This window comes from Danio aesculapii, chromosome 24 (assembly GCF_903798145.1).
Source record: "Danio aesculapii chromosome 24, fDanAes4.1, whole genome shotgun sequence".
Taxonomy (NCBI): domain Eukaryota; kingdom Metazoa; phylum Chordata; class Actinopteri; order Cypriniformes; family Danionidae; genus Danio; species Danio aesculapii.
The window spans coordinates 1,855,663-1,880,082 of NC_079458.1; the positions used below are offsets into that span (position 1 = coordinate 1,855,663).

The 24,420-nt window shown below is 35.2% G+C and overlaps 1 protein-coding gene across 1 annotated transcript in view; it reads left to right on the forward strand.

Moving 5' to 3' along the window:
- Window positions 1-24,420, forward strand: part of LOC130218906 (microtubule-associated protein 4) — a 123,693-nt gene that overhangs the window by 28,655 nt on the left and 70,618 nt on the right. The window contains exons 4-7 of the mRNA XM_056451225.1: window positions 6,901-6,984; window positions 9,894-9,968; window positions 16,954-17,118; window positions 23,252-24,412. Of these exons, the coding sequence (XP_056307200.1) occupies window positions 6,901-6,984; window positions 9,894-9,968; window positions 16,954-17,118; window positions 23,252-24,412 (1,485 nt within the window). The remainder of the gene's footprint in view (window positions 1-6,900; window positions 6,985-9,893; window positions 9,969-16,953; window positions 17,119-23,251; window positions 24,413-24,420) is intronic.

Here is a 24,420-nt window from a genome sequence, read left to right on the forward strand (position 1 = left end):
ATACATTTGAAAACAAGAAGTTTTGAAATAGTGTGATGTGTTTTTTAATCCCACTGACATTATTTATTCATTCATTTATTTATTTATTATCAATAGTAATAATAATAATAATAATAATAATAATAATAATAAAAATAATAATCTTATTAATAATCACATTTATGATATTATTAATTATAATATGCACTGTTTTCTAAGTCTTCACTGTTTCCATGCTTTTATCAGCAGCAGGGTGGATTACTGTAATGGCCTCCTCACTGGCCTCCCCAAAAAGACGGTCAGACAGTTACAGCTCATCCAGAACGCTGCGGCCAGAATTCTGACCAGAACCAGGAAATCAGAGCACATCACACCTGTCCTCAGGTCTTTACACTGGCTCCCAGTTACATTCAGAATAGATTTTAAAGTATTATTACTGGTCTATAAATCACTAAATGGCCTAGGAGCTCAATACATTATAGATATGCTCACTGAATACAAACATAACAGATCACTCAGATCTTTAATAAAGTAGAATCACATAAACTAGAAACTCCAAGAGTTCAGTCAAAGCTGGGTGAATCGGCTTTCAGCAACTACCCCCTGCTGCTGGAATCAGCTTCCAGAAATGATCAGATGTGCTCCAACATTAGGCAGATTCACATCAAGACTGAACACACATCGGTTTAGCTGTGCCTTTACTGAATGAGCACTGTGCTACATCCCACAGATCACACTATTATGTTTTTCTCTTCTTTTTCATTCTATAACATTTTATCAGTTTTTTTTACCATTTTTATTATTTGTTTTTATTTTTTTATACTTGTTTCTTTTATTCTTGTTTATGTAAAGCACTTTGAATTGCCAGTGTGTATGAAATGTGTTATATAAATAAACTTGCCTTGCCTATAATAACAATAACAATTATGGTGGTTATAATAATCATTATGGCAATAATAATATTAATAATAATAATATTAATGATGATGATGAATAATAATAATAATAATAATGATGATAATAATGATAATATGAATAATGATGATGATGATAATAATAATAATAATAATAATAATAATAATAATAATAATAATAATAATAATAATAATAATAATAATAACAGCAACAACAACATTATTGCTTTTACTATTATTACCTTTACCTTGTTGTTGTTGCTGTTGTTGTTGTTATTATTATAATTGTTATTATTATTATTATTATTATCATAATCATTTTATTAATGCTGGTAAAAAGCATTTTTTTTATTAAATAATTTGATTTTATTATATTTTTAAATGTAGTTGTATTTTTTAATATGTAGGTATAAAACAATAAAGATAATGATAATAATAAATAATGGTTATAATATGAATTAATAATAAGTGTGTAAAACTGAAAACATACGTTTGAAAACAAGAAGTTTTTTCATCTAAACTTAATTTATTTATTAGATTTATTGTTGTTGTTATTATTATTATTATTATTATTATTATTATCATTATCATTATTATTATTATTTTTTTTTTTTTTTTATATTATTGCTGACAATGATTTCTGTGCCTGACGATCAGGTTGTCGTGGTCCTAACCTTCGACCACCACCCATTCCACAATGCACCGGCCGCTTATGGCTCCCCCTGCAGGTGGTGGGCCGCCAGGAGGATGGTCCCAGTCACTCCTTTGGGCTAAGCCTGGCTGGGTTCCATGGGAAAAACCCCGAAAACTGGAAAAGGTGGTTTGCCATCTCCAGGTTGGAGGAAAGTCCTTACCCCAGGCGGAGGAGTTCAAGTATCTTGGGTTTTGTTTATGAGTGAGGGAAGGATGGTGCATGAGATTGACAGGCGGATTGGTGCAGTGGCAGCAGTAATGGGTTAGGTTAGGTTACTTTATTTATACCCAAATGTAGATTTGGTTTGCAGTCAAGAGTCCTCATCTGCGGTAATGCTGTCGATGTTCCGGTCCGTTGTGGTAAAGAAGGAACTGAGCAGAAAGCCAAAGCTCTCAATTTACCGGTCAATCTACTTTCCTACTCTCACCTATGGTCATGAGCTTTGGGTAATGACCAAAAGGACACAATCTCAGATACAAGCGGCTGAAATGAGTTTTGTTTGTGGAGTGGCAGGGTGACCTTATAGACAGGGTGAGGAGCTCAGTCACCCTGGAGGAGCTTGGAGTAGAGCCGCTGCTCCTCCACATCCAGAGAAGTCAGCTGAGGTGGCTCGGACATCTGTTTCGGATGCCTCCTGGATGCATACCTAGGGAGGTGTTCCAGGCATGTCCCAGTGGGGGGAGGCCTCAGGGAAGACCTAGGACACGCTGGGGCGACTATGTCTCTCGGCTGGTCTGGGAATGCCTCGGGATCTCCCTGTTGGAGCTGGAGGAAGTGTCTTGGGAGAGGAAAGTCTGGAGACTGCTGCCCGGTGACCCGGCCCCGGAAAAGCGGTTGAAAATAAATGAATGAATGAATGAATGAATGATAATGATTTCATGCTTATTAAATAATTTGATATAAATAATTTAAATGTAGTAGTATTTTTAAAATGTATATCCAGATATAAAACAATAAAGATGATGATATTACATAATGATTATAATATGAATTATTAATAACTGTAATTGTAGTAGTATGTCAGTTTCATAACCAAGAAAATGGACAAAATCATTCAGTGTTCTGTGCACACAACCAGTACATTTGTATTAACTTCTTTCATCCCACTTACAATTTAATTATTTATTTATTTATTCATTATTACTTCTATTAATATTAGTATTGTTTTTAACATTTATTCTTATTATTTTAATTTATTCATTTATCTATTCATGTTTGTTTTATTAATAATAATATATTTGTTATTAATATTAGTAGTATTAGTAGCTCTTAGTAATTAGTTATTTAATTTTATGTTATACAAATTTGAAATGCAGATGAGCAATGAAGATGATGATAATATTACATAACATAATAATCCTGATGAAAAATGAATTAATAATAGAATTAATAATAGCAATTTTAGTAATAGTAATAATAAAACAATACTACAATTAACTAAAACTTTTAAAAATTACATTTAAGTCTTGCATCTTTAATTTAATAATATATTTATTTACATTTGATTTATTTGTTGATTTATTTTTTGATTTATCAATGCTTTGAGATGCTTTTTACGTGTTTTTATTGCATTTGTCCACATGTGCTGTGAGTGACTGAATAATATCGAGTGTCAGATGTGGTCTAACAGTGAAGCAGGAGTTCACCCAGCCTGTGTTTCATTGCTCTGCTGTGATGAGATGCAGATCTTCGGTCAGTCTGAGCTCCAGCGCTGCCTGCGTCCTCCTTGGCACAGCCATAAAAATAGACGCCTGTGTGGGGCTCCTGGGACATTCGGAGGCGCACAGACACTGAAATATAGAGAGAGGCAGAATCGCCGTCCACACAAATATAGCAGAGGGAAACTGAGGTGGAGGAAAGATTGATGCTTCAATCTCTGGCCAAAAACATACAAGAAGAAGATATATTAAAGCCTCAAATGAAAGATTCATAACCCAGAAAATGGACAAAATTATACAATGTTCTGTGCAATACTGGTATTATTTATTTATTTATTTATTTATTTATTTATGTGTTTGTTTATTTATTTATTTATTTGTGTGTTTATTTATTTATTTTATTATTATCTTCATGCATCCTGAGTTTTGGTTTTCAAAGTCGAGTCACAGATGTTGACACTGCATGACTGTCTGGGGCAGCATCCTTCTCTGCTGTGTTTACGCGATGGGGTTTCACACTGCATGACTTTACAATAGGAAGTATCTCCAACAACTTTGTCTGCAAACTACGTCTCACAACCAAACACACACGAGAAGTGACATGGAAACAACGGAGGTCACGTCGTATGTCTGTAGTTATTTACTGCATATTGAGAAAGAAGCCCTTAGTGCGGTGGAGCGTGTTTATTTTGCTCACCTGGGTTTTGAAGGGAATTAGGGAATCAAACCTTTTCCTTTTTGGACCTGGTTGTGGTATTCATCAGATGACACGTCAAACAGACACGGTTTTCCAAATTTCCACCAGTTTTCCCTCAAGTTCTTGGGTCCAAATAGGCCGAAAGGAGGGTGCGCCCACACTAGGCTATCCCAACTGTGCCCAGACGCGTTTCCTGGTTCATTTGAGAAGTGTGAGTGCTCTGAGTCGGGCCCTGGCGTGGTTTAGTTGGCCAACCCTGGCCTGATTGGAAGTGGTGTGCCAGAGTGCAGTTCGGTTGGGCTTTGGCGCGGTACGCTAAACACGACTGAGCCCGAAACTGAAGACACAACGTCACTTTTAAGAGACCATTCTTAATCATTCTTACTGTTTAATGAACACGAACTGTCATAGTTTATTAAAGACACAAACCCCTCACTGCACGTCAGCTGCACCTTCAGCAAACCTGCTAATACCTACAGCATGAGAAAGTTGTGGATCTGTTATGCTAAATATTTGACTGTCACTGCATCCCAAATGACTTAAAGCAATATAACTGCAGCAATGTCCACTGTGCTGAGCGAGAGCGCTTCTCTTCTGTTAAACTGAACAGTCGCATCATCGATGACGCAAGCAGGCTGTCGGTGGAGAGGGGAGGGGGATCAAGCGCGCTTCTGCATGGTTTAAGGCAACTGTACCTAGTTTGAGTATGCCTTGACTCCTCCCCAACCTCCTGCTGGCCTGAATGCTGCTCTCTGATTGGCTGTAGGTAATCGCTTATGTTCTTTTCAGTCAGAACACATTTCATATGGTACGATTTTGAATCGCCGACAGCTTCAGATATTTACCATGCTAAATATCTCACGGGTGTCAGCAACTCATCTGTGATTTCATGCATTTGTCTGCGATTTCTCAAACTGTCAGCAAGTCAAAACCAAGGCTAAAATCATGCAGTCTGAACACGGCATTTTATTTAATTATATATTTTTTATTTTATTATAGTAATAATAATTATTATTATTATTAAAAATTATTATTTATTTATTTATACATTTTTATTTTAGTCCTAGTTATTTTATTTTACTTGTTTTAGTCCTATATTTTATTTTATTTTAGTCCAAGTTATTTATTTTATTTTAGTCCTATTTTTTTATTATTATTATTTATTTATTTATTTGTTTATTTTATTTAAATTTTTTAAAATTTAGTCCTATATTTTATTTTATTTTAGTCCAAGTTATTTATTTTATTTAATTTTATATTAGTCCTAGTTTGTTTATTGTATTTTGTTATTGTAGTCCTAGGTATTTTAGTCCTATATTTTATTTTATTGTAGTCCTGTTTTTTTTATTTTATTTATTTTTATTTATTTATTTTTTATTGTTTTTTATTATTATTAATTAATTACTTATTTATTTATTTTATTTAAAAAAAATTAATTTAGTCATATATTTTATTTTAGTTCAGTTCTAGTTATTTTATTTTTTATATAAATTTTATTAACTAATTAATTAAATTTTTTTTTTTTAATTTTAGTGCTATATTTTATTTTATTTTAGTTCTAGTTTTTAGTCCTAATTATATTAGTTCTATATTTTAATTTGTTTTATTTTAGTCTGTTATTTATTTATTTATTTTTTTAGTCCTAGTTATTTTTTTATTTTATTTTAGTCCTATATTTTATTTTATTTTGTTTTATTTTATTTTATTTTAGCCCTAGTTATTTTAGTCCTATATTGTATTTTATTGTATTTTATTTTATTTTAGTCCTATATTTTATTTTATTTTGTTTATTTTATTTTATTTTAGCCCTAGTTATTTTAGTCCTATATTGTATTTTATTGTATTTTATTTTATTTTAGTCCTATATTTTATTTTGTATTATTTTATTTTAGTCCTAGTTATTTTAGTCTGTTATTTTATTTTATTTTACTCTGTTATTTTAGTTCTATAATTTTAATTTTATTTTAGTCTTAGTTATTTTTTTATTTTATTTTATTTTAGTCCTTTGTTTCATCCTCCGGCATTTTAATTTTTTTTTTTTTTATATTTTCCAAAGAATGTTAAATGGAGAGGTTTTTCAACACATTTCTAATCATAATAGTGTTAATAACTCATCTCTAATAACTGATTTATTTTCTCTTTGTCATGATGACAGCACATAATATTAGACTAGATATTCTTCAAGACACTTCTATACAGCTTAAAGTGACATTTAAAGGCTTAACTAGGTTAATTAGGGTAAAGTTAGGGTAATTAGGCAAGTCATTGTATAACAGTGGTTTATTCTGAAGACAATCCAAAACTAATATTGCTTAAGGAGGCTAATAATATTGACCTTAAATTAAAAAATAAAAACTGCTTTTATTCTAGCCGAAATAAAGCAAAAAAGACTTTCTCCAGAAGAAAAAATATTATCAGACATACTGTGAAAAACATCCAACATCATTTGGGTAATATTTGGAAAAGAAAGCAAATTTCACAGGAGGGCAAATCATTCTGACACTATGTAAATAGCCTGTATATACACATATTGGGGAAAACAATATTTATAAAAATAAATGAGAACACAAAACTATGTCAGGAAAAATTGCTGACTCACTGCTGGTATTATGGTGTGATATGTTCCCGCTGACTGCCATTATTGTGGCTGCAGAGCACAGACAGTGTGCGAACCCATATCTAAATGACCTTTGACCCTCAGACAGTCTGACCCGCGGCTGTGTTTGGGTTTCTGACTTTGGCTCCGTCCTGTCGGCTGTTTTCAACATCAGCCGCCGGGTTTGTGTCGCGTCCAGAAATGCCACTTCAGATCAGGCCTGGATTGAGTTTCTCACCGATGAGTTCACAGCGCTTTACAGAGAGAGCGCTGTGTCTATACTCCAGAGTGTGTTTGAGGCAGACGTGGATTTATTGTCTGTGTTTTGTGAGTGGAAAGATGATTTTCTCTGTGTTTTTCAGGCGCTGTGAGTCCGCTGATGTCCTGGAAGGAGAAACAAGAGGACGTCCAGACACATCTGACCACTGAAACTGACCTGCTGTCAGGTGAGCTCAGCTTCTACTGCGCATTTTGATGCCTTTATGATCTATGCAAGAGCGGCACAGTGACTCAATGGTTAGCACTGTGGCCTCACAGCAAGAAGGTCACTGCTTCGAGTCCCGGCTGGGTCAGTTGGCATTTCTGTGTGGAGTTTGCCTGTTCTCCCTGTGTTGGCGTGGGTTTCCTACGGTAGCTCTCGTTTTCCCCTCAGTCCAAGCATGTATGTGTATGTGAATGAGTGTGTATGGGTGTTTCCCAGTACTGGGTTGCAGCTGCAAGGGCATGCACGGTGTAATGCACGGTATGCTGGAATAGATGGCGGTTCATTCCGCTGTGGCAACCCCTGACAAATCAGGGACCAAGTTGAATGGAAATGAATGAAAGAATGATCTGTGCAATGATATATATAATCCATAATGCAGATAAAAATGATCAAGAATCTGAGGTGCAAACTGGATGAGTAAAGTTTGCTTTTTATGTAATGAATATAATAATTTAATATGTATAATTAATGAATATTGACTTTTGGAAAATAGAAAATACAGCAATAATTTATGGCAAGGATATTAATGTTATTTATTGTTTTATTTTTTTAATACCAGTGTAAATAACCATGACACAAACATGACGTATAGCAGGGTTATAATAATTAAATACAAGTAAAATGGCAAAACTGTTTTTATTATTTGAAATAAAATGTTAAAATGCATTAATTTATATATATATATATATACACAGTTGAAGTCAAAATTATTAGCCCCCCCTTTGAAATTTTGAAATTGGGGAAAAAATAAACAGGGAGACTAATAATTTTGACTTCAACTGTGTGCGTGTGTGTGTATATACACACACACACATATATATATATATATATATATATATATATATATATATATATATATATATATATATATATATACACACACACTACTGGTCAAAAAAATGTGAGGATTTTAAATGTTTTAAAATAAGCTTATTCTGCTCACCAAGGCTGCATTTATTTAATCAATACAGTACAAATTGATCAAATTTAATCAAAATACAGTACAAATTGTGAAATATATACTCTAGTGGTCAAAAGTTTAGCGTCAGTTTTTTTCCACGTTTTTTTTCATGTTTTTATTTTTATTTTTAGAAAATTATTCTGTTCATCAAGGCGGCGTTTGTTAGATTACCATTAATAGTAATAATATTACTAAAATAATAACAATAATAATAATAATTATTATTATTTTCCCAGTGATTTAATAATAATTATTACTTTCCCGGGTTGCAACTTGAAGGGCATCCGCTGTGTAGAACATGTGCTGGATAAGTTGGCGGTTCATTCCGCTGTGGCGACCCCAGATTAATAAAGGGACTAAGCCGAAAAGAAAATGAATGAATGAATAAATGAATGAATAATAATTAATATTAGAGTGATTTCTGAAGGATCATGTGACTCTGAAGACTGGAGTAATGAAGCTGAAAATTCTGGTCTAAAATCACTGGAATAAATGATTAAATGATTTATTATTATTATTTATTTTATAGTGCAATAACATTTCACAATTTTACTGTTTGTACTGCACTTTTATGAAATAAATGCAGCTTTGGTGAGCATGATAAGCTCATTTTAAAGCATTTAAAAATCCTACTGAGCCCAACTAGTAGCTTTTGACCAGTAGTGTGTGTGTATGTGTGTGTGTATGTGTTTATTTTTTGAGTTACATTTTTATGTACGTTTTATGTTTAGATTTTTCATGTTTGTTTAAATATTTAATGTTTTAAATCAATGAAAACTGACATAAGAATGAATATGATATATTCTATAAATGAGCATGTGGGTGTGGACTGATGGATGGATGACAAAAGCACAACAAAATTGCTAGAACTTTAATGCAAATCGAAATCAAAATATTGAAACTATATTTAAATGTGAACTACTATAATATATGCTGATACGATGCTAAAAATATTGCTAGAAAAACACTGATACGAAAGCAGGATTTGGGGAAACTGGATGTGAAATATGAAATGTATTTGGTCTTGCAGACAAACCGTGCTACATTATTTTTGTGTGTGCGTCAATTTACGGAGAGAAATAATTTCCTCAATTTATATTGTGAAATCTGCTGGGATGTTATGAGTAGCTGTGTGGTTGCTAGGGTGTTTGGGTCAGTTGCTAGGTTGTGTGATCATGCTCTGATAGTTTGCTGGTTGTGTATAATGTGCTGTTGGATACTGTAAATTCAACGATATCTTACAGCAATCCGTGACTTCTTGATGTAGTGGCTAATATGTACGATCTCATTCATACAATTTAGCTTGATTTGCTCATGCCCTATAGATGGTTGGTTTTAGGGGCGGGGTTGGGTGCCACGCCTCCTTTTAAAAATTCGACATTTTCATCAGACTGAATTCGTGCAAAGTAGACACTAGTTTCCACGTGAGATCAGGCTGGTAAATCACACATGAGCATCTGCATCTGTCTCTCTCTCTCTGCTGTAATAATCGTCTGCTTGTTTGCTGTGCCTGCGTTGTGAACAGCTTTTGAAAACACTCGTCACTTTTCTGCTCTCATTGAGATGCACTCAGCATCTGCAGGACTGTACCACACACACTCTTGTTTATCTCTCTCTACGGAATATACATTTGATCAGCTCACGGGGTATTTACTTGAAAGACATTCAAACTTCTTTATTCAGTATATAAATACAGTTTTAGTTTAGGATTTGTTTCTTATAATCAGTATTTAGTAAATACACTGCAAGTTAAAAGGTCGGCAGTGCTACTGGTTGAAACCTGAAGTGGTGATGAGGTCTTTAAAATGTATGCAATAAGTCTTAAAACAGTCTTAAAAGGTGGGATTAAATTTCAGTCTTGGAGTCCTGTATATACCCTGAAATAAAAGTCTCTCTCTATCTCTCTTCAGTCTCGATGTCTGGGTGTCCTGATCAGTTTGGCTCTCAGATGATGATGGACAGCTGCTCCATTGGGTCGTTCACAGGTCAGTCATTTACTCACCTACACTACTGTGTATCACCAGATTCTGACATCATTAGTTTGGCTGGAATATACAGTTGAAGTCAATTATTCACCATTATTTTCCAGAAATATTTCCCAAATAATGTTGAACAGATTCAGGAATTTTTCACAGTATTTCCTGCAATATTTTTTCTTCTAGAGAAAGTCTTTTTTTGCTTTATTTCGGCTAGAATAAAAGCAGTTTTTAATTTTTACAGGTATTTTAAGGTCAATATTATTAGCCCCCTTAAGCAATATTAGTTTTGGATTGTTTCCAGAACAAACCACTGTTATACAATAACTTGCCTAATTACCCTAACTTTACCCTAATTAACCTAGTTAAGCCTTTAAATGTCACTTTAAGCTGTATAGAAGTGTCTTGAAGAATATCTAGTCTAATATTATTTACTGTCATCATGACAAAGAGAAAATAAATCAGTTATTAGAGTTATTAAAACTATTAGGATAAGAAATGGGTTAAAAAAACTCCGTCAAACTGTACTCATGAATATATATAATGCAAATAGCAAAATTAACCAAGTTGTTGTTGTTGTTAACTTGTGTTTTTAATTCAGGAATTGAGTGTAACATTCAACCATTAAAGCGTATTTTTTCTGTAATATTAATGGCTGCCCGGAAATGACTGTAATTGAGCATCTCAATAGAAATATTTTGGATTTGATTTGATTTAGATTTTTTATAAAAAATAATGCATAAAAATTCATTAACAAAAAATGGTCAAAGTGGAGCGGGATGAAGCACAAGCCTATTATTTTCCCAGCCCATTACCACACACATCATTCGTCTATTACTTCAATATATTTCTTCTTTTACTTATCTCTTCTTTTTACATGAGACATATTTTATCCTTTTGGCATCTTTCACTTATTATATGTTTGAATCTATTTGTACATTTACATTTTATAACATAGACCCAAAAATACACAGTACTGCAAACAGCCATTAATCAAACTTTCATCATACCTTTCTCATTTTATTCTTTTACAATCACCTCTATTAATCATTATATTTCTTTAATAATACAGCTGAAGTCAGAATTATTAGCCCCCCTGTTTATTTTTCCCCCAGTTTCTGTTTAACGGAGAGCAGATTTCTTCAACACATTTCTAATCATAATAGTTTTAATAACTCATCTCTAATAACTGATTTATTTTCTCTTTGTCATGATGACAGTAAATAATATTAGACTAGATATTCTTCAAGATAATAGTATTCAGCTTAAAGTGACATTTAAAGGCTTAACTAGGGTAATTAGGTTAACTAGGCAGGTTAGGGTAATTAGGCAAGTTATTGTATAATGATGGTTTGTTCTGTAGACTATCGAAAAAATATATAGCTTAAAGCAGTGTTTCCCAACCCTCTTCCTGGAGGCACACCAACAGTTCATGTTTTGGATGTCTCCCTCATCTGACCCATTAACTTCAGGTTTTGGAGTCTCTTCTAATGTTCTGATGAGTTGATTCAGGTGTGTTTGATTAGGGAGAGGATGAAAATGCGTACTGTTGGCGTGCCTTCAGGAACAGGATTGGGAAACTCTGGCTTAAAGGAGCTGATAATATTGACCTTAAAATGGTTCATAAAAATTAAAAACTGCTTTTATTCTAGCCGAAATAAAGCAAATCAGACTTTCTCCAGAAGAAAAAATATTATCAGACATACTGTGAAAATTTCCTTGCTCTGTTAAACATCATTTAGGAAATATTTAAAAAAGAAAAAAAAAAAAATTCAAAGGGGGGGCTAATAATTCTGACTTCAACTGTACATTTATACAACTTTTTAAGTTGATCAATATCCCCCTTGTCTTTCCTCAAAAACCTTTTATATGCATTTCAGAAGTAATTTATTGCTAGATTTAAACATTAATTATGCTGTTTTAAATTTAACCTAATCATTGAACTTTAGTATCTTCAATTTAAAAAATAATGGATTTGTATGCTCCAAATACCCCAGACTTTCTGTCAGTCTAAATATAGTGCTTATTATTTGTTTCCACCTTTATTGTAAAACTTCTAACTTCTGAAATTCATTAACCAAAATTTTGTTAATACTTAAGCATGAAAACATCTTTTGATGATAACATTTACCAGTGTGTACCATCATTTTGTGAAGCCAAATTATGTAAGAAATTGTATTGTGATTTAAAATTGTATATATACTTTAAAAAAATTAAATTAAATTAAAATGTAATTTAATAAAATAAAATAAATGTAATAATTTAAATTAAATGGTGAAATGTCAAATGATTTGGTCTGCATCTTCAGCAATATATTGAGTACTTTCTCTTTTTTTCTATTATTATTATTATTATTAATTCATTCATTCATTCATTCATTCATTTTCCTTCAGCTTAGTCCCTTTATTCATTAGTGGTTGCCACAGAAGAATGAACCGCCTACTATTCCAGCATATGTTTTATGCAGAGGATGCCCTTCCAGCTGGGAAGCACCCATACACTCTCACATTCATACACACACACACTCACACACAATGGCTAATTTAGTTCATCAATTCCCCTATAGTGCATGTGTTTGGACTAACCTTGCCGACACGGGTAGAACATGCAAACTCCACAGAGAAATGCCAACTGACCCAGCCGGGACTGGAACCAGCAACCTTCTTGCTGTGAGGCCACAGTGCTAACCACTGAGCCACCGTGCCGTCCATTATTATTATTACTATCATTTTTAAAACTTTATTTTCTGTGTGTGTGCATATATAGAGTGTTTGAGAAGTATTTCTCTGATGTGATTGAGCTTGTTTCCAGTGTTTGCAGCTGCAGGCCGAGTCTCGTTAGTAATCTGCTTTTATTTGTTCAGTGTCATGTTGTTGAATCTCTCTCCGGCCATTAATTAGGTTTACTATAATTGTGTGTCCGGCAAAACAACACCTCTAATTACCCCAGAGCTCATTAGTGAAGATCACATCTGTACATCCTGTGTGTTATAGACGTTGAGGGAACTTTAAGCATCTTCAGACTGATATCTCAAATTAAATATACACGATACACTACAAAAGAGGATTTTCTTACTTACATATTTTTGTCTTGTTTCTAGTCTAAATATCTAAAACTTCTTAAATAAAGAAACATTCTCTAGGCAAGCAAAACATTGTCCTTTTTTAAGAAAAAATGTCAAATTAATTGAGTTTTTTCTTAAAACAAGCTAAATAATCTGCCAACAGGCTAAAAAAATAATCTTATGCCAAAAGGAAAAACCAGATTATTTTTCTTCCCCTTTTGGCAGATTATTTTGATTATTTTAATGAAAAACTCGCTTATTTTTGACTGATTATTTCTTAAAACAAGACAATATTGTGTAGAAAATGCTTCTTGATTTAAGAATTTGTAGATATTTGGACTATAAACAAAACAAAACAAAAATCCAAGTAAGAAAATCATAACAATTTCTTGCAATATGCCATTTTTATTAGCTGTTTAAGTCATTTAATTATGTAATAATCATAACTAAATGAACCGATAACATATATATGTTTTAATCTTATTCAGACTTTAAAAATCTATGAAACATTCAGACTTTAAAACACTATGACTGTAAACTCCAGCAGATATGTTGACTCTTATAATCTAATTCAGGGGTTCCTAAACTTTTCAGCCCACGACCCCCAAATTAACAATGCCAGTGGCTTGCGACCCCAGTATCTTTTGACGTGATTATAAATATACAAATCTTGCTTATTGCTTCATTCTAAGAGTAATTTTGGAGACCGTCCTCCATGTTCAGTCATGACCTGTATTTATTTTTAATGTACATGATAACAGCCTTTTTTGTTTTGCAAGTCGACAAAACTTAAGTTTAAACAATATGATTGATCTGACTAAGCATGCCTCCTGATAGAATTTTTTGTATGAAGCAAAAAGGAGGGATGAGGAGTCAGGGAGGTAAGACTTAGGCCCATTTCTATTTTTATACCCCTACCCCTTCCCCTTGGCCCTTGAAACCGAGTGTGAAGGGGAAGGGCTTCAAAATTTACCCCTAAGAATTGGGACAGCACTACAGCACCTGCACACCTGCCATCATACTGTATGTCATCGCGATCTCTTGCTTCATATGAGATCAGACGATCGAGACTGCTGTAGTTATTCCAGTTGGGTTATTTTTTTGTTTTTTATCTTCAGGAAATCACTGAAGGCATATATAATGTTATTATAACCATCTAATGTGGCAATAAGTAGTCTATGACAAGTAGTGTTTAATTTTTATTTATGTAATACAGCAATACATATTGTGTGTATTATTATTATTGCATCAACCTGGAGCTTTTATTCCACCCTCTAAAGCAGGGGTCACCAAACTTGTTCCTGGAGGGCCAGTCTCCTGCAGATTTTAGCTCCAACCCTAATCAAACACACCTGAATGAGCTAATCAAGATCTTAATAGGTATACTTGAAACACCACGCCAGGTGTGTTGAGGCAAGTTGGAGCTAAACCTTGCAGGGACACCGGCCCTCCAAGAGCGAGATTGGTGACCCCTGCTCTAAAGTGTTTATAGTAATGCTAGTCTTGCTAGTGAGCGAGAATTTATCAGCAGGGTAAATAAACAGGTCTGTTTCTCTGTGATAGACAATAGCAGATACTAGCGCTGGTGTTCAGGGCTCATGGGAGATGTTGAGTCACGAGCACATCAGGATTCAGCTGGTGTCTGATGGAGGATTCACCACCTGTTACAGAGCAAGCGCCAGCTCAGTCATACCTGATGCCACACGCAGAAATCTGGGCTAGGGCTGCACAGTATATCGTTTCAGCATCGATATCAGTTTATGTATCTGAAATTGTCACATCACAGGGTCGCATATATGACTAACATTTCATTCATTCATTCATGTTCCTTCAGCTTAGTCCCTTTATTAATCAGGGCTCGCCAAAGAGGATTGAACCACAAACATATCAAGCATATTTTTACACAGCAGCCCTTTCAGCCGCAACCCATCACTGGGAAACACCCATACACACTCATTCACACACACCCTCATACACTATGGCCAATCTAGTTCATCAATTCCCCTATAGCCCATGTGTTTGGACTGTGGGGGAAACCGGAGCACCTGGAGGACCCAAGGAGAACATGCAAACTCCACACAGAAATACCAACCAAGGCTCGAACAAACAACCTTCTTGCTGTGAGGCGACAACACTTCCCACTGCGCCACCGCATCGCTCTTGACTAACATTTCAAGCTTATTTAAAGGGCACCTATTTTCCCCCTTTTTAACAAGTGTTCAAAAGTGTGTATGTGAAGTTTGAGCTCAAAATATCCCACAGATAAACGGTAGTAACTGCATGCAGACTGGGATTTGCAAGCTGAGACTGCATATCTCAGACTTGCAATGTCAGACACAATGCACTGTGATTAGAAGTAGGGTTAGGGGTGGGATCAGGTGTGCCCATTAAAAAGCATTGCATCCAGCTCACCTTGTAACTGCATCAAGTCTGACTCCAGACCCCTCTCACCCCTTTAGGCTTTGATCCAAATTGTGCCATTTCGCTGACTGTCGCTTTAAATTCAAATGAGATTGTGCTCTTTTTCAAAAAAGGGTGGAGCTATAAATGCAGATAAGTGCTATAAGTGGCAGATTCATAAACAAGACTAATGTCCTATGCTAATGAAGGAGAGATGGTGGGCGGGGCTTCCCCTCTGATGACATGTACAAAGGGAGAATTTCAATCAAAGTGTTTCTGCAGTCTTTAAGTTAGTTGTGTATATATATATATATAGGTGGTGCAGTGGCACAGTGGGTCGCGCTATCGCCTAACAGCAAGAAGATCGCTGGTTTGAGCCTCGGCTGGATCAGCTGGTGTTTCTGTGTGGAGTTTGCATGTTCTCCCTGTGTTGGCGTGGGTTTCCTCCGAGTGCTCTGGTTACCTTACAGTCCAAACACATGCACTATACACTCAAAAATAAGTTTTTGCTGCTTGTTCAAACTACCTGTTAAAAATTAGCTGAAACAACTCAATTCTTGTAATTTCTTGGGACAATTTCTATGTTTTGTGTTAAGTCCACTTAAATTTGTAAACCATTAAGTTAACATAAGCGTTTTGTGTTGGGACAATATGAAAGAATTGAGTTGGTCCTACTACCTGGTTAAGAGATTTGTAGTTCCCAGCAGTTTAATATTCACTTTATTTTGATGATTTAGAAGAGTTTCATGTAATGCTTTGAGTTGACAGATTACCACCGTGCAGAAGCACCAATGCGTTTACTTAATTAGCAAAATTACACTTTATTGCTTTGCTCAGTGAGCAATAACTGTCCTAAAATTAGTTCTGAGATCAGCCCCAATCAACTGTACATGTAAATCTACACATTACAATGTCTCTCTTAATTCATTTAGGATAACTTCAAATAGAACTAAGAGACTTCAAAATAAACACACATGATATTATCAGACCTTTGAGTTCAAATTAAATAATAGTACAAATTTATTTACACTTTTATTTGATAAAATCATGTTGGACCAGCTCAATTGCATTTGTTTGTGTAAATCATTTTTGTTTAGTTGGTGCTAAATAAATTTATTGGATGGAAAAATTGAGTTCCTCCAAGGAGTAATTTTTTTGAGTGTATGGGAATTGGGGAGACTAAATTGTCAGTAGTGTATGAGTGTGTATGGGTTTTTCCCAGTGATTGATTGCAGCTGGAAGGGCATCTGCTGTGTAAAACATGTGCTGGATAAGTTGGTGGTTCATTCCACAGTGGCGACACCTGATTAATAAGGGGACTAAGCCAAAAGGAAAATGAATGAATTAATGAATATATATATATATATATATAAATATATGTATGTATATGTATATATGTATGTATATGTATTTATGTAATTGTATATATGTATGTATATGTCTCTGCAAAGGACTGACAAGTACATTTTTAAATGTAAAAATAAGATTAAAATGTCATATATTTGATGTGTGTGTTTTCTTTTTCCTCAGGTTTCTCTGAGGCGATCACTGGTGCTGCTCCACTTCAGACTGAAAGAGCGTCTGGTGTGGCTGAAACACAGAGTCCAGCAGCGGTTCAGGCTTCTGAAGCCCTAAACATCCCAGCTGAACCCCTGCCGGCCAGCACAGCCAAGAGCCCACTGGACACATCTGCAGGTAGAGGACACACACACACACACACACACACACACCGATAACACTTTTACAATAATGCTTTTGGGTTAAGCATTGGGTTAAATTTAATCCTATTAATTTAATTTAAAAAAGTAAAGTAGGATTTGTAACTCTAAAAAAGCCTGGCTATTTCAACCCAATTCTGAGTGTAATAGGGAGGTTGGGTTACAGTTGGTAACAGTTGGGTACAGTTCTGTAGCGTCTCTGTAATCATCCTAAAATACTATGTACTCTATTTCCCTCATGCATTTCCCATGTGTGTTGTGTGGGGGATTATAGGATTCCTGCAGGAACCCCTGTTGAGTTAATATCTAATCCATTAGTAATTAAAGCCACAACTGTCCACTAGGAGGCACTGTAACTAGTACAGCTAGATGTAGAGATCAGTTGTCAGAGCAAGTCAAATACAGTTCAGTACTAAATGATTCGCCCTCCTGTGATGTTTGAATTCTTTTTCAGATATTTGCAGTGATTTTTAATGGAGCAAGGATCTTTTTTCTTCTGGAGAAAGTCTGATTTCTTACAGTTTTGCTGGAATAATACATATATAGCGTGCTCAGCATAAATGAAGTACAGTCTGTTATGAACAATTTCTGTCAATATAGACAATAGGTTTTGGTGCATTCAAACCAAACAGATTTATTAATCAGTAATATCCATTAAAACAGTTTAATCACAGAACATCTTTAGAAATAGAAAATATTTAAAATACATAGTGTATGTGTATATATATATATATGTATATATATGTGTGTATATATATATATATATATATATATATATATATATATATATATATATATATATATATATATATATATATATATATATATATATATATATATATATATATATATATATATATATATATATGCATATATATGTGTATGTATGTATATATATATATATATATATATATATATATATATATATATATATATATATATATATATTAGATAGATAGATAGATAGATAGATAGATAGATAGATAGATAGATAGATAGATCTTCTTACACCGATCTTCTTTCAATTATTACAATTATTTAGTTAAATTAGCTCAAGTTTGGGCTTTGGTACTGGCTAATCTAATGCATAAACACAGTTTTTTATTCATTCATTCATTTTCCTTCAGCTTAGTCTCTTTATTCATCAGGGGTTGCCACAGCGGAATGAACCGCCAACTTATCCAGCATATGTTTTACACAGTTTTGCTGCTGGAATAGTTGGCGATTCATTCCTCTGTGGCGACCTCTGATAAATAAGGGACTAAGCCAAGGAAAATGAATGAATGAATGAATAAATGTCACTTTAACCTGAATATCTTGCAAAATAACTAGTAAAATATTATGTACTGTCATCATGGCAGAGACAAAATAAATTATTATTAGACATTAGTTATTATTATTATCAGACTAGTAATGCATTTAACAAATCTTCTCCCTGATAAACAGAAATAATTGAATTATGATTATCGAATTATGAAGTGTTGAACTGTACATGTGTTGTGTTTACCCAGGGGCTTGACAGCTGTGTGTGTGTGTGTGTGTGTGTGTGTGTACAGTACAGCTGAGACTCAGACTCATGCTGCCTGCTGGTCATTTATATGCAGCTCTAGAACCATATTCTGCCTGATTTGATTCTAAATGCTGGTTGTTGATGTGCAAACTGTGTGTTATACACCGACTGGTCACATTAACTCATGCACAGTCATCAAGTGGCTGATTGTTAAATGCACAATGTGTAAGAGTGTTTCATTAAAATATCCAAAAAACACTGGAGCAGTGTTAAATACAGTTGAAGTCAGAATTATTCACCCTCCTGTATATTTTTCCCCAATTTCTGTTTACCAGAGAAGATTATTCCAACACATTTCTAATCATAATAGTTTTAATAACTCATCTCTAATAACTGATTTATTTTCTCTTTGTCATGATGACAGTAAATAATATTAGACTAGATATTCTTCAAGACACTTCTATACAGCTTAAAGTGACATTTAAAGGCTTAACTAGGTTAATTAGGGTAACTAGGCAGGTTAGGGTAATTAGGCAAGTTATTGTATAACGATGGTTTGTTCTGTAAACAGTCGGAAAAAAATAAGCTTAAAGGGGCTAATAATATTGACCTTAAAATGGTGTTTAAAAAATTAAAAACTGCTTTTATTCTAGCCGAAATAAAACAAATAAGACTTTCTCCTTAAGAAAAAATATTATCAGACGCACTGTGAAAAATTCCTTGCTCTGTTAAATATCATTTGGGAAATATTTAAAAAAGAAAATAAATTCAAAGGGGGGCTAATAATTCTGACTTCAACTGTGTATATATATATATATATATATATATATATATATATATATATATATATATATATATATATATATATATATATATATATATATATATATATATATATATATATATATATATATTTATATTTATACTATTTATTTATTATACTATTTATTATGTATATTATACTATATAATAACCTATATAGTATGTTCGCTCGTGGTTATCTTTAGGATTTTTTTATGCAATCATTAAATAATGTGCGGTAAATAATGGTAAGAATTACCTTAAAAAACTATTCAGAATGTTTCCACATGATTATTTCTTATAAAACTCACAGTTACCTGTAAAATCTTAGTGAATTAGCTGTGAGCTGCGTCACAGAAGGCGTGCTCTTAGACGTGATTTGAAAAAATGAATCGCTGATAATTGTTAGCAATCCTGTTAAATAATCATGAAAAGTAGACCGAAATCAAGAAACATTACCACTCGCACCTGATCTGGACTCCATCATTTAGAAATGAATGTTCATTTTGTTATTGACCATTTATTATTGAATAATTGTTTAGTGTTGCACTCGTCTCTCATCAGTTTCAGTGTTTCTCTCGTTTCGCCTTACTCTGCTTTAGACTAGCACCGTAATAAGTCTTGACTTGAATTAATACTTAAATATAATACTTTAGTTAATACATCCATCAACATGACTTCTGCAGGATTATGAAGACCACAACTCCCATGATTCCACACTCAAGTCATGACATCATCAAACTGTGCTTTTGTTTGTTGTGAATACTCGCCCTCTAGTGGCCAAAATTACTTTTCATCTCTTTTAGTCATGCAAATGGAAAAACGGTGACTTAATTTGATGTCATCATAAGCAGACTTTAATAACAAATGTTTTTTTTCCCTCTTATATACAAATGTACCCAACAGTCACAGATGGAGCTTCTCCCATAATGCTTTGCACTCCCACAATCTCTCCCCCAATCAGTCTGAACAGCTCAGATCCGTCTGTCTGATTTCCACTGTCATTTATCACTGTTCACGTTTTAGACTTTATTACCTTCCAGGATGATGAAATCTGGGTCAGACGGGCATGTCGTCCATTCATTTAGTGGATGAGAAGTCATGCTGCATTACTGTACAATTCATAACCCGCAAACTATTGTTTCTGCTCGTTACTTCTGGAAAGGAGATTAGATCGAGTACACAAATGAGTTCTGCTTGACCTCAATTGCACAGTCTTTTTCATGCAAATCTGCTGCAGAAATGCAAAGGAGGTCACACTACAGTACCAAAAGCAGTTTGACAAATCACAACAGTGAGAAAAATCACATTAATCTGGGCTAAAATATTAATAGAATATATGCAGACACTGAAACAAGCTATTTCTATGTGCCATTTGACAAAATACACCTTTATGCAATATAAATCATGTCTTAATATCTTAGTCAAGTACATTATTATTGTTTACATTCATTCATTTTCCTTCAGCTTAGTCACTTTACTCATCAGGGGTCGCCACAGTGGAATGAACCGCCAACTATTCCAGCATATGTTTTAAACAGTGGATGCCCTTCCAGTCACAACCCAGCACTGGAAAACACTCATATACACTCATTTACACTCGTACACTACGGACAGTTTAGTTCATCAATTCCCCTATAGCGCATGTGTTTGGACTGTGGGGGAAACCAGAGCACCTGGAGGAAACCCACGCCAACATGGGGAGAACATGCAAACTCCACACAGAAATGCCAACTGGCCCAGCCCAGACTCGAAACTCCGACCTTGTTGCTGTAAGGCCACAGTGCTAACCATTGAGCCACCGTGTCGCCTTATTGTTTATATGTTTTTTATATATTTTTGGTAAAAGCAGACCAAAGCTATATATAGTGGATAGTCAGTTACGGTTTGCTGTGGTTCTTTATATTTATTATATATTATATTAATATATAAACAGCCGGCAGCTATCTCTCTGCAACTCTCACATGGTCGCCCACTTAAACTAAGCAGGTCTGTGCCCGGTCAGTACCTGGATGGGAGACCACATGGGAAAGCTAGGTTGCTGCCGGAAGTGGTGTTAGTGGGACCAGCAGGGGGCGCTCAACCTGTAGTCTGTGTGGGTCCTAATGCCCCAGTATAGTGAAGGGGACTCTATATTGCTCTATACTGAGCGTCGTCTTTCAGATGGAACATTAAACCGAGGTCCTGACTCTCTGTGGTTGTTAAAAATCCTTAAAAAAAGCATAGGGGTTTAACCCCAGCATCCTGGCCAAATCTGCCCACTGGCCTCCTAACCATCCCCATCCTTCATCATTCTGTCTCCTTTCCACCAATCAGCTGGTGTGTGGTGTGCAGTCTGGCACAATATGACTGCTATCACGTCATCCAGGTGGATGCTGCACACTGGTGGTGGATGAGGAGATTCCCCCAATATGTAAAGCGCTTTGAGTGTCCAGAAAAGCGCTATATAAATGTAAGAAATGATTATTATTATTATTATTATTATTATTATATTTACATTTATTACACGTTACTAAAGTCCGTTTAAGTCATTTCACTTGGGGGCCATCTTTGAAACTCCTCTTGGGGATTCTGTTTAAATAGGGAAGCCTCAAATTCTTAAAATTAGCTTGCCAAACTTATGATTATCATTTCATATTAATAGTCACCAATAAAATTAAACAACAGCTGTCTCTAGTTTTATTTCTAAATGTTCGAAGCCCTTCCCCCAGGGAATCTTCAGTCTATAGCGATCTATGACTGACTCCTGTACTAGAAGGCGGGGCTTCATGCGCCATATTGATCGTTACCATACCTGCCAAGAGGTGTGTGAATAACAAAGCTCAGAACCGGGTACATTACTGTACTATGCACCGAGTTTTGGGCGGCCGCTGCGATCAAATACTATACCAAAGTTGGCAACCAGAGGGTATTACAAATCGGGGAGTGGGGGTGGGGCTGAAATTATGGGAGATTTGCGGGAGAAATAACAAAACGGGAGGGTGGCGGGAGATGCGTCGAAAATACGGGAGACTCCTGAGACTGTTGGCAGGTATGATCCTTGTTTCATCCTTGTTTAAAACTAAACGAGTGACACGTCTTGTGTATTCTAGAGTCTTTGACGTTACAAATTGCATTATTTTATCCAGAACACCTTACGATTTAAAGTTCTTGTTTCTGCCTTCTACCAAAATTTGTTTAAATTCTTAACTCATCTGACAGATAGCATAAGCAGAACCTCAAAACACTCAGATTTTAGTAACTATAACTTTGAGTTTATATTCATTTTTTGATTTGTAACACTGTAAGCTATGACTTCGTCTTGCTTTTTACTACAAAGACTCCTTTTTCGCACGTAAGTAATATAGTAAACAATGTAAACAACAGGTCGCCGGAAGAAACAATGAACAAACAAATAACCATCCACAAATAAACGAACAGCCATTCATAATTCAACACTATTGTGTCGGTGGCTAAATGTGTTCGATGGGATGTTGTTCTGAAGACGCTTACCTTTCTAAATAAACCCTGATGTACAGTAATGAATGTGTGTGTGTCTTGATATTTACGATGATATTTACTCCATATCTAAAAAGTGTTTCTGTTCAACTTACACAAATTTAGCAAAAAGATTCTTTATAAGCTTCCCATTGAAAAAAAAAACAACTACCTGCAATCGCTGCTTAAGGTTGTAAAGAATAGAAATGCATCTGAGAGTGTGAGGAGTGATTGATAAATCAGCAAATCCTTGTGTGCATGATTGAGAGTGTAAGAAAGGAGGTTAGCACTGCTCTAATTTCCTCTCTTTTTTACATATGAGGTGTCTTTGCTGACCGCTGGTCTGATGAGGCCGGCATCCCATCCGACCTGCCTTTCACGCCTAGTGTTTCCACCATTATCACTCGCCACGCCAGTCAGCTTGTGGAGAGCCCACATGAGACACCGGACCCCCAGTGGTCCCCGAGAGATAGCGAGGACAGGGAAAGTGAAGGATCCGACCGAAAGAAGGAAAAGAAGAAGAAAAAGCGAAGACCCAGAGACGAGGTTTACGACTTTAACACCGAAATGCAAAGTGAAAGTGCTTTATCTGAGAGCCCCCATCAGTCGTCCCCACTCAAGGAAGGCTGGGAAGATGGTGGACGCATCGGCGGGCGAGTTAAGAGGCCAAAAAGTCGCAAGAAAATCCCTGAAGAATGGGCAATCAATGCTGAACCCTTTGTTCCAGCGTCAGCCTCCATGCATCAGGAATTTGCTCAATCTGAAGTCGACAGCGGTCTTGTATCGCTTTCTGAAGACTTCACAGATGAGAGTCTCATTCCTATGTCTCTTACCCAAGATCTGCTATCACTGACAGCCACTTCCCCACCGTCCACAACTACCTTCGAACATGCAATAATTTCTCCCAAATCTCCCACTTTATTTCCCTTGGCAATGTCCTCAGGATTGCACAACATCATGATGGAAACCGATAGCGATTTCAACCTGGAAAGCAAAGCTGATTCTCTTGCTTTCAGCCTCAATGACACACAACCTTCTCCACGTGGAACTTTCGAGGATCCAATGTTTGGGCAAGATCCCTCGTTCGCTGATCCTGTGAGCACCCAAGAGTTGCCATTGAAGGAACCCCAGGCGTCCACTCCAGGAAGCACTTGTTTTGTACCACCAATGGAGGCATTGATCTCAGCTCCACCTTTTTCTCCATCTGGACCTGCATGGTCTCTTAATAACCACAATCAACCACAATTTGACCTTGAAGGGGATTCCTTTGAGACCCAAGTCCCGGCGCCTCTTGCTTCACCAAAGAGCAAATCCCCAAAATCCAAACAAGGCAAGAAGTCATCCTCAACTAAAAGTCCAACCTCTCCTGACGCAAAGTTGCTTTCTCCACAAACTTCAGGCCTGAATCCTGCCGCTCCCCCGTTTTTTCCTAGCTTTGCAGAACCTCGGGAGCAAACCGCGGGATTGTCCTTCAAATTGGAAGGTTTGTTG